Source organism: Corythoichthys intestinalis, chromosome 4 (assembly GCF_030265065.1).
Source record: "Corythoichthys intestinalis isolate RoL2023-P3 chromosome 4, ASM3026506v1, whole genome shotgun sequence".
NCBI lineage: Eukaryota > Metazoa > Chordata > Actinopteri > Syngnathiformes > Syngnathidae > Corythoichthys > Corythoichthys intestinalis.
In genome coordinates this window covers 385254-397573 of record NC_080398.1, presented here as the reverse complement: position 1 = coordinate 397573, position 12320 = coordinate 385254, and the positions used below count along the sequence as shown (strand labels likewise).

The 12320-nt window shown below is 38.5% G+C and overlaps 1 protein-coding gene across 1 annotated transcript in view; it reads left to right on the top strand.

Annotated features, from left to right (window-relative positions):
- The window catches only part of LOC130914791 (protein Aster-A-like), a 62361-nt gene extending 52819 nt beyond the window's left edge, over positions 1-9542 (top strand). The window contains exons 19-20 of the mRNA XM_057834299.1: positions 3551-3671; positions 8571-9542. Of these exons, the coding sequence (XP_057690282.1) occupies positions 3551-3671; positions 8571-8654 (205 nt within the window). The 3' untranslated portion in view covers positions 8655-9542. The remainder of the gene's footprint in view (positions 1-3550; positions 3672-8570) is intronic.
- Positions 9543-12320: the final 2778 nt, after the last annotated feature.

Sequence of the window (12320 nt, the reverse complement as noted above, 5' to 3'; positions counted from 1 at the left end):
GAATGCTTTGGATCATTATCATGTTGCATGATCCACCTTCTGCCAAGCTTTAACTTCAAAACAGATGGCGTCAGGTTATGTTCTAGGATTTGACAATATTCCTCAGAATTCATGATTCCCTGGACTATGTGGAGTTGTCCAGGTCCTGAGGATGAAAAGCAAGCCCAGATCTTGACATTCCCACCTCCATGCTTCACTGTTGGGAGAAGGTTCTTTTGGTGGTATGCAGTGTTGACTTTTCGCCAGACATGGCGGTTTTGGTTGTGACCAAACAGTTCAATTTTGCACCTACATCAGTTGATGAAAACTCTTTTTAATTTAGTCTCGACAACACAACTGTTAAAAAAACAAAACAAAAAAACTACTGAATTGATTGATTAGGAAATCAGGTTGAAATAATAGAAAATTCCAAAATGTTGAGGGGGTTCACAAACTTTTGAGCAGCACTGTATTTTTTTTGTTGAGGGGAAAACGGGACTGCCTAGCAGATTGAGCACGAGTGGCTAAAGCACTCTTCCCTATTAAGGTTGCATTACGCATCTTAAAAAAAAAAAAAAAAGTCCTGCAGAATGAATTGAATTGCGGCAGTTTGGTGTGACACTGTTTTGGCCGCATGGGTATTTCGAGCAATGATCTGCATTTTGAATGTATTTGACAGTGTTAGATTTGTTAATATCATTTTTTTTATTGGCATGCCTAGCAGGCACCATTGACTCGCGCTAGCTTAGCCACTTTGACAGCCCTGAAACTAACAAATAACTGACAAACTTAAAGGAATTTGTTGAAATCAACTCCGACTAATTAAACCCCTCGAAGAAAAACCTGAAATCAGGCCTAGTGTCAAAAATTCTGAACTTCCCTTTAAATAGCTATGTTACGTTAACATACCGGGCACGTTTTCAGTTCGTTGCTTATGCGTCACGTAACATTAGCATACTGTACACTTATTCAGCCTGTTGTCACCTGTTTTATCAAATAAATTTCCCCCAAGAATACGACTTGTTTTTTACCTCTTCATTGCACATTTTATGGCTGGTGCGACTTGTAGTTTGAAAAATATGATATACTTTTGTTTTACATTTCACCCAGGTACCCGTGTGACGGTTTATGCTAAAGTGCGCGTCAAAGTAACGCTAGCTGATGGGGAGGAATTCACACTCCTCTTGTAAGTGGTCTGTGAGGCAACATTTTGGATTTTGCAGGAAAGATGCGTTAGCATGTCGTTAAAAGATAAGATAATCTTCAAATAAGACAAACCACATGCTAGCATTATCATTGCCAGAAATGACACACTTGCGCAACACTATTTTTCTTCCATAAAAGTCTTAACGCCAACTCCAAACAAGCGATAATTATAATATCTGCCAATTTTTTTATGTCAAGTCAAGAACAAGTGAAAGGTAACATCAAATGTTAGCTAAAGAGGAAGGCAGGTTTCACATTCCTCTTGTGAGTAAGTCAACTTGTGGTGACATTTTGGATTTCGCAGGAAGGATTGGGTCATCTTGACATTACGAGATGAAATACTAGAGAAAAATGACTAACTAGGTCGGGCACCTAAAAACATACAGGATTTTGAACATTCCTGCTAGCGCTTGCATTTCCATGAATCCAGCTGCTTTCGCAACACAGTGCAGAAACTCAAACGGGCAATTAATATAACAACTGCCTACTTGTTTTTCAAGGCAAGAGCAAGTGAAAAGTAATTAAACGGAAGTTCACGGACGCATTAAAAGTCATGATAACTACAGACGGATGGACAGTTGTAGTGAATAGCTATCATTCATTATATTTTCACTATACAGTAAATTAACTCTTAAGATACAATGTAATGTTTATATACACACTACAAATAGCATACAACTACTATGACACTGAATCTGTGAAACTTTTTACAGAGTTGTAGTTCTTTAGACAGATTAAAGAAAAAAGTTTATAAAAATGTTTAAAACCGAGCCGTGAACCACGGAAAGTCTAGGTGGTGAAACAATATGGGTATATTATATAGCTTCAAATAAATTTCAAGTAAAAAGTGTGCCCTTAATGTTAACTAGCAAGAAAAATGTAGCGCTTTAACAGTAAAGCACAGAACAGGTCTTTATTTTTGTACAAATCAAAGGTTTTGATTTAAATTAGGGCTGTCAAACGATTATAAATCAACAAGATGGCATTAACATTCACATTCTGTTAAAGCGATCCATGGATAGAAGGACTTGTAGTTCTTAAAAGATGAATGTTAATACAAGTTATAGTAATTTTATATTAAAACCCCTCTTAATGTTTTCGTTTTAATAAAATTTGTAAAATTTTCATTAAAAAAATATACTAGTAGCTCGCCATTGTTGATATCAGTAATTACACATTGCTCATGGTGCTGAAACCCATAAAATCAGGCGCAACCAAGCGCCAGCAGACGGCGACAAAACACCAAAAAACACAAGTAACAAGTGGACATGACACTGCGCTGTCATTTTAATCTGTTTGAGCGGGGCATGTGCATTAATTGCGCGAAATATTTTAAGGTGATCAGTTAAAAAAAATTAATTACCGCCCGCTAACGCGATCATTTTGACAGCCCTAATTTAAATATCTAAAATGTTCAAGCAATGAATTTTTCAAAATTCTCAATTTTTTTGGAAGAGTATTTACGGTAACGGTAAGTGTTAAATGTTCACTTAACATTGCATTACGTGATATACTCACGGTTAGGTCGCAATTTTGTCACCAAAATTTTTGCCCAAAAATACGGGTGCGACAAATAGCCCGATACGGTTGTCGTAAAGCTGAAAAAGCATACAACTTAGCATTTGCTACAAATGCGAACTTTACAGATGGGTTACGCTCAAAATAATCTACAAATGCCTAATATAAAATTAAAAAAAAACATTTCGTACAGTTACAAAAATATGCACTGTACTTTAGACAAACAGTACTTCAGAAATATAGACCAAGATCACGGCCATGGGTGCATCTGTGTACTTTGTGGAGCCATCTTGGCTTTCACAACAATGTTGCCAAGCGACCTCAAGAGGGTGCTCTCGGATGGAGCAAAAAAACGTGGTTTTGACACAAATGACTGTTACTGATGAGATGAGAAAATTTTTTGAAAGTGGGAGAAATGCTCAGGTTTTTTTAAGGCTTCCAAACATGATAAGAAAGAGTTACCGTAAGACGGTTAAGAATCAAAAACTAGAAACTTTATATTTACAACACTGGCATTGTTTGTATTATGGACTTAGTTATTACCTATGTAAGTTGTTACTAAATAAAAATACATCCAATAAATAATAAAACGTGCCATGTTTTATTTATCCCCCATATTGCGGTGCGACCTATACGCAGGTCAACTTAAAATACTTTTTTTTTTTTTTTTTTTAACCAAGAACTAGGCGTGTGACCTATATGTGAGTATATGCACGAGCGTGGCAGACTTTGTTAGCCTCTTTGCATGTGCAGTGAAATAGGTCATTCTTCATCTTAACTGATTATGCATTATACTTAAAACATGAGACCTGGCAAAAAATAAAATGAAAATCTCTTCCACTCTCAGTCCTCTTCCACAGACAGCAGGGGAGTGGGCTCAGGTGTTACAGCTGCAGAGACAGTTTCACCAGGCGCAACTTAGCAAGTGGCAGCAGATTTTGCAGTCGTCCGTGGCTCTTCTAGACCAGGTTTGTGTCTGTCAATGATGTTGATCATTTGGACTGATTCCTTAGTCCGGGTTTGTCCAAACTGTTCAATTTCAATTAGGTATGTCCAGTTCTCACATTTGTGTATATCAGTTAGGGCTGCAGCTATCGTATATTTTAGTAATCGAGTAATCGACTGAAAATTCTATCGATTAATCGGATAAAACAAATGTATTTTTAGGTGAAGAGCAATTATAAATATACATGAGAAAGCAAGACATTTCATCTAATCTTGAACCATTTTCAGTCAATCAATGTCTTTATTTTCGAGGTATATTGTTGAAAACAGCCAACAATTGCATCTCAGATGAACTAGAATTTAAAAAAAAAGACTAATTCACTGCTTTCACTCAAAAAATTTTAGATCTTAATAAAAAAATATATATACGTGTGTATGTATATATATATATATATATGTGCTGATTAATTTACTTTGGGATCTATAACAACTAGTCCTATTAAGAAGTATATATTAGGGCTGTCAAATGAATAAAATTTTTAATCGAATTAATTACAGCTTAAAAATTAATCGTAATTAATCGCAATTCAAACCATTTATAAAATATGCCATATTTTTCTGTAAATTATTGTTGGAATGGCAAGATAAGACACAAGATGGATATAAACATTCAACATACGGTATGGTACAGTACGGGACTGTATTTGTTTATTATACAATAAATCAACAAGATGGCATTAACATTATTAACATTCTCTTAAAGCGATCCATGGATAGAGGGACTTGTAGTTCTTAAAAGAAAAATGTTAGTACAAGTTATAGAAATTTTATACTAAAACCCCTCTTATTGTTTTCGTTTTAATAAAATTTGTAAAATTTTCAATCAAAAAATAAACTAGTAGCCAGCCATTGTTGATGTCAATAATTACTTACTCAATGTAATGGGTGCTGAAGCCTATAAAATCAGTCGCACCCAAGCGCCAGCAGAGGGCAGCAAAGCTCCATAAAACACAAGTGAGCGTTTCACTGTACTGTCATTTAAATCTGTCTGAGCGGGACATTTGCGTTAATTACGTCAAATATTTTAACCTGATTAATTTAAAAAAATAATTAACGCCCGTTAACGCGATAATTTTGACAGCCCTAAAAAAGCTGTTACGCTTGATAACACACTTTACTTCACTTTAAAGTAAGGATTTTTTCCCCATGTGTTTCAATTGAATTTCTATTTGTGTCAAGCCATTTTTAAGTTCTAGTTAAGTTTTAAGTTAGTCTAAACTGTAAGTCCTGATAGGATTTTGAGTTTTTGCAGATTTCAAAATAAATGTATGATACAGGCTGTATTGGAGCACATTAGGGACCAGTGCTACTTGGTGTTTTATCCAGCAATGACTACTGAGCTAAAATTGATAGTTAGCATTATTGAGTTTTTATTTTACACCCTTATCACTCCACAACGCTATGTTATGTTAAAGCCTGTATGTAAGACACGTTAGCCACGCATCGAAAGTGGTCATAATTAATAGAAACCTAGCCCTCCGCAGGGCTAACGTTACTTGAGCTAGTGACAGTTACGTTAATCTTATTTATTAGCGCTCTTTATTAGCGCTTAGCGCTCTACTGCTTTAAGATGGCGGCTGTTTACTAATGCTGCCCAGACGCGGGCGAGTCTGTCATTGCTCATCTAGTTCAACATACATGTGATCTCTATGAGACTCATCAGACGCTACCTGCCACCAACGTAGCATCGTGCGGGCTTGTATTTAGCAATGTTGGCGTCTTTTGTAGCGGCTGTCGGCTGCAGAAAGTTTTTTTTGGGGGGGGGGGGGGTTTGGCTTCTTCCTCTACGCACGTGACATCAGCGCGTTGTCCCCCATTAAAAGTAGTCAGAGCAAAACGTGATGCTGTCAAAATAAATGATTACTCGAGGTGAATAAAATTACTCTGATCAGTTTTTAAACTTGAGTTGCTCGAGTATTCGTTTCAGCTCTAATATCAGTCAGTCATCTGATTTTAAGGGTCTAATAATTAGGGGTGTGACAATATATCGAAAAGGTGATATATCGGGATACTTTGTTGCACAAAAGGTTATCGATATCCACCAGCCAAAAATGGATATATCGTTTTAAAAATGTGTCGCTGTTTTAAATTTAAAAGAAAAAAAGGTAACCAATTGGTTGCTTCCAAAATCTTCCATTAGAATAGTGTCTACGTTAGCTCACTGGCTGCCATTTTTTTTTTTTTTGGAGAGTCAAAGATAGATTAGACGTCTAGCATCGTCATTGGCACTGAAACCAGAGCATTCTATTTTTTGGGCACTTACAGGTCCCTTCCAGTTCATTTTAGGGCAATTACAGGTTACTTCCAGTTGATTTTGAGTCACTTGCTATTCATTTGTGGACGTTCTAGAGTTGCTTCCTGTTCAGTAACCCAAAATCAACAGGAATTGACCTCTAAATGCCCCAAAAGGAAAAGAAAGTGAGCGAAAATCAACAAGAATTCACGTGAAGTGCCCCAAAATTAACTCATTGTCTGCCACAGACGTCTTTGAAGTGGGAGAGTGTTAGCGAATCAACAAATTCGCTGCCACCCTCCCACTTCAAATGGATTGGTCGTCTACTTGTGAGAAACTCATTCCAGTTCACAGCAGAAGGATGAAAAGGTTTTTTTTTTCCATTCATTAGTTGTTTTGTAAAATATCCTAGAATGATAACAAATTGTTTAGCAACATTAACTCACAAGGACAATTTGACCGAACAAAACAAAAATTAATACAACGAAAATGAGTGTCATCGGAGAAAGGGACAGTTTTTATTTTTGCTGGAGGCAGTATCAGCTCCTTTGCTATGGTGTGGGAATTTTGCACTGAGCAACTTGGTATGCCACCTTATATGATGCCAACAGTGCTCGCTAGTTTACTGATGTAACACTACGAAACAAAGCGGAGCGATTGTTGGCTATATTTGGCAAGCTTTTGCTGAAAATAATGTTATTGGGGACTGTCCTTAAGTGACATCTTAATTGATTTGACTTTCTGCTTTCCGCTGCCAACATTTTTATACACAGTAAACAGACTGATCTTTGCTTGTCTCTTACTGTATTAAAAGTAAAAGTCAAACGCTACATACGCTTTGTCATAGTTCCACGTCTTAGCTTTTCATATCTCCAGCGCTCATTGCTGTGTGCTCTTGTTTGGTTCAAAAATACTGTACACACTCTGAAAATGAGAGCGCCACTGCCACCCACTCAATGGATGTGCGATTACACTTGTAATCTAGAACGGCAAAAAGTGTGTTTGCCGAGATCACATGTCCCACTATTTGAGAAGACTTGCGCATAGTGGAAATATTAGTTTTTTTTCTTCATCTGAAATTGTTACGACATGTTTTGGTCTTAAATTATGTTTTAAAGAGCATACGACAGGAGAAAAAAAGTCTTAAATAGCATTATCATGTGAATTAGAATCATATTTTGAGACGATTCGACTATATACAACAATTTAGCAAAGCGCAGATGACGAGAAATTAGTCTTTTAATCTGCCGGTTAGCCACGCCTACCATTATAGGGCTCTAGCATCCCCAACAGGTGGATGACGTCAGCGGGAGACTGGGCTCATCGGTTTTACTTTTCAGCCCATTGAGGGGGAATTATTCAGAACGAGGAAAACGTGACGAAGAGAGCTGCAAAATGTCATTGTTTCTGTCTCTTTACTTCAATATTTTTACAGGATATTCTTTTTATCCAAGTATTTTCCCCAATTGCTAAATAAATGCCATCGTCATGACAAATAACAGTCTTGTGCTAAATGGAATATGAAATGATAAAAATGCACTTATTCAGGACGAAATGGCAAAATTACTCCATAATGGTCAAAACTGTCGACTTTACCTTTACTCTCGCAACTCCCGAACGATATTTTATGACACCTAAATCGGACGTATGTCATTTCCCTTCCCCTGCTTCGGAGAATGTAAACAAACCAAGAGCCGTGACAGCTAGCCGACATGCTAACCCGAACCGAGTGATGTTTCAAAGTCTTCGAAGCGGAAAATCACACATAACTAGCCCGGATTATTTGACATGACGACTGGGTTGTCGATTGTCTTCGTGGCTCGGCAAACCGCCCGGCGGAGAGCAGTTTACAGTTCGTTCCCCGGAAGAGGGCGGCTGCAGTTGTTGTGCAGCTAACGTGCAGCTAATGTGCACGAGGAGAGGTTTTTACATGCCTATCAATGATCAAACGTAAGTAGTCCTTTATTTAAAGAAAGTTTGTAATGTTTACTTTGTAATCGCTGTATTAATATTTGACATAATACAAAACAAGATGTTTACTCACTTCCTCGTTAGTCCAATGGTCCCACAGTAGTAGGGCTTGTTTTGGCCAATATCCACGGTAAATGGGTACCTTTTGAAACTCCAAAAAGGCGCACACGCCTCTCCCTCATAAAGCAAGATTTTTCTGCAGCCGTTTGGCTGGCGTGATGCGAAAAATAAACGTATTAATCCGCAAAATCAGCTGAATCCTTCGTCCTCATACACAACAGTACGGCTGTTTAGTGAAGAGGACGCCTTCACCCGTACACGTCACAGCGTCCTCCTCCTCAATGCAAGACCAAAGCCAGAAGTCACTCATTTTCATGGCGCGGGATTCAATTAAAAAAACTAAATAAATATAGCGATCGCTTCCACACACATCCAAGCGGTCCATATCATTAAGGAGCACAGAATACCGCGTGTATTATGAAATAAACATGCTTTTTCGTGTCACATGCACTTTAAGGTCTTAAAAAAAAATCTTAAAAGGCATTCAATTTGACATTTAAAAGGGTGTAAGAACTCAAATCCAAGTTTAAAGAAAAAAATTGAACTTGTGAAAAGCATTTTAAAAAATTATCGTCTTCTCTTTCCCCCATTTTCACAGATGAAGCAATCGCTTGAGAAACTCCACCAAGGCATCACCGTCCCGGATGTCCACCAGGACCAGTCAGCCGAGACGGACACCTGAGCCCAATCTGTACGGTACCGTCCACCCCTTCACGCCCACTCGGACGGCCCGCTATAAGAAAACAATTCCATCAAAATACACACCAGGGAACCACATTACCCACGATCCCTCTCTCGCCTGTTTGACTTGAAACCCAGCAATAACAGCCGGACGGCGGCCCACAGGTGGGGCCTCCCAAAAGCCAAACCATCAACTTTTTTCCCTCCGACGTTTTCTCACGCCGCTTCTCATCCTTCCGAGACGGCGTCAATCTTTTGGTGTTTTTAAAGAAAAAAAAATGGGACAAGAAGACAACTTAGTCGGGACCGTTACAGTATTTATTCCTCAAGGCCCGCTCTCCTCACGCTCTGATTGGCTGTTGCGAACCAGCCAACACGGACTGTAGTGATCGTTCTTGAATGTTTCATAGTAGAATATAATGTCAATAATAATAATTATGATGATGTGCGAATGAATGAGTGAGCTAGTGTGTGCGTGTTCACGAAGAGTCCACGTTACATTTCCGATGTTTCGTATTGTTAGCCTTTTTTTTTCTCTCTCTCTCTGAGACCTCATTCGCTTGCCAATCAAAAAGGACCAATCCGACTTTTGTGACCAGGAAAGAAAGGGAATATCTTGTATGTAATACATTTCTTCCACCTTTTTTAGAAAAAAAAAAGTTTCATTTCTTCACCCAATCCTTTAATCCCGCCCACCTTCACCACTTCACCCTGCCGCATCCCCCCCGTTTGTTACGGCCCTGCTGTGCAAGGCCACCCGCACACGACAACAAAAGGGGTGTATTATTTATTTAGCGAGGGGCGCGGAGACGAGAATGTACTGTGAAGATTTGATTGTGCACACGGACAGAAATGGAAAAAAATGAAGAAAAATATCCCCCCAAAACAAGTTTTGACTCGTCTTTGTGTGCTTGTGTTTCTTTACTATATTTATCAAAGATATGATTAAAATTTGCTTGGAAGTGAGTAGATAAATGGTAGACAGTACTATAGAATGACACACTATGAAATAAATGAATGTAGATTGAACAGATATATATTCTAGTAGTATTTAATTAAATATTGAACAATACATTTTATGCAACAACAAAAAAAACAAATAGTAGAAAAGTAATATTAAAAAAATACAATTACAGAGCTGTGGAAGCTCATTTTATAGGTTAGATCAGGGGTCTGCAGCCCAAAATGTTGAAAGAGCTATATTGGATTAAAAAAACATACAGTGGGGAGAACAAGTATTTGATACACTGCCACTGACCGTAAATATGGAGTGATTCCATATTTATTTCCCTGCTCTTGCTCTGTAAAAGCAACATTTACTGACTACCACAATGTTTTTTATTCATTTATTTTAGTGTTTCTGAATGCTAAAGAGTTGCATTTTTGAAAAAATTCCCCCCAAAAATTCAAGCTTTTTATCTGAGTTTGTTCTACATGATAAAATGTCTCAGTGAGTGCTTGTCCGAAACTGGTGATTCCATACTTTTTGCTAGGGGTTGTATATTCTGACTTACTGTATGAGTGAGTTTTATGTACAGTATATATTATAATCAGGGGTGCACATATTTTTTTTTTGCCCAGGTTCTCAGAGGAGTACCTGGAGATGTGACTTGGTCCTCATTGAGCTTGAGAGCCGACCCGCCTGATGCGATAAATTTATGACAAACTTTACTTAGAGCCAATTAACTTTAATTACGTAATTATATTAACAATTAATGCTTGATTAACATCAACTGGCACAACAAAATTGCCATTACTTTGAAGTGAAATGTAAAGAAATAAAAAGCACCAATTCAAAATAAAGGGCATTATGCGGCTCCCACATTAACTCCAAGCCTTTTTAAAAGTGGGATGTCCTCCTCATAAGACCTCATTGAACGTGCATGTTTAGCTTTGTAAAATGCGAGCAAAAACACGTTTGTCAGTGCATGTCGCTGTTCATTACCTTTATTCCACCCTATTCCGCCACTTGTCCATAGGGCGAGTGGGGTCCTGTTTGACATCGATAGTTTGCTTAATTGCCACATGCTCTGTTTTTTTCGTGCTGTTCAAAGTTTGGATGGCTGAAATTCTTTGACCCTACATAAAATGCGCTGCTCTTATCGGCGACATTGGGATTCTCACGGCACATTTTGTACCGCATTTCCGTGCGAGTATCATTTGCTTCTAGCCATGGTACCTCCTGTAGCCACTTTTCAGCAAAAGTCCTTTTTTTCGGTAGCTCCGGTGACGTCTCTGTCGTCTGTCTGTCTTTTGACTGGGGTGGGGGAACACGGAAGTAATTACTCAGTGTAGCCTGCCTCTTCGACATTTTGCGAAGTTATTTTCTCGTGTCCACCGCAAATACAGTGGTCAGCCATCGGTACGCAAAAGCGTATGGAAGCCGTTGAGGGCCAGCGCATTTGTCTATGTCCATTACGCATGCGTGCATGCGGACCACTTATGTGCACCCCTGATTATAATATCGTAATATATAACATGATTTTTTTTTTTCAACGTTCTAATTGTGCTTTTTGTAAAATGCACAGTGCTGGCCTATTATATATACTGTGTACACACACACACACACACACATATATACAGTGGGGCAAATAAGTATTTAGTCAACCACCAATTTTGCAAGTTCTCCTACTTGAAAAGATTAGAGAGGCCTGTAATTGTCAACATGGGTAAACGTCAACAGAAAACACATTGTTTGATTTTTAAGGAAATTAGAGTGGGAAAATAAGTATTTGGTCACCTACAAACAAGCAAGGCTGTCAAAGATGTCGAACTTCTTTTAACGTGGTCTAACGAGGCTTTACTCGTTAGCTGTATTAATGGCACCTGTTTTAACTCATTATTGGTATAAAAGACACCTGTTCACAATCTCAGTCAGTCACCCTCCAAACTCCATTATGGCCAAGACCAAAGAGCTGTCGAAGGACACCAGAGGAGGCTGGGAAGACAGAATCTGCAATAGGTAAAACACTTGGCGTAAAGAAATCAACTGTGGGAGCAATTATTAGAAATTGGAAGAAATACAAGACCACTGATAATCTCCCTCGATCTGTTGCTCCATGCAAGATCTCACGCCGTGGCGTCAAAACGATAACAAGAACTGTGAGCAAAAATCTCAAAACCACACAGGGGGACCTAGTGAATGACCTACAGAGAGCTGGGACCACAGTAACAAAGTCAGTAACACAATGCACCGCCAGGGACTTAAATCCTGCACTGCCAGAAGTGTCCCCCTGCTGAAGAAAGTACATGTCCAGGCCCGTCTGCGGTTCGCTAGAGAGCATTTGGATGATCCAGAAGTGGACTGGGAGAATGTGTTATGGTCAGATGAAACCAAAATGGAACTTTTTGGCAGAAACACAGAAAAACCGCAAAACACTATCTGGAGGTGAGAGCATGAAAGAGCGGAATTAAAGACGCCATGACTTTAACGAGATATTACTGTGTACTTACCTTGTTTCAATCCAAAACCTCCATACAGCATGCTTCACTGAGTGTCAAGTTACAGCTGTAAATGGCCACAGCCGGATTTTTGGGGGGATTTTATGGGTGAATCATGGTAATATAACAAGGGTCGTGTTGCAGAAATCGCAGACATTAAAGAGTGGTCGAGATGTTCTTTTTCATATATTTACCCTTTTAAATGTTTTTTTTTCTTTGTTTGGAT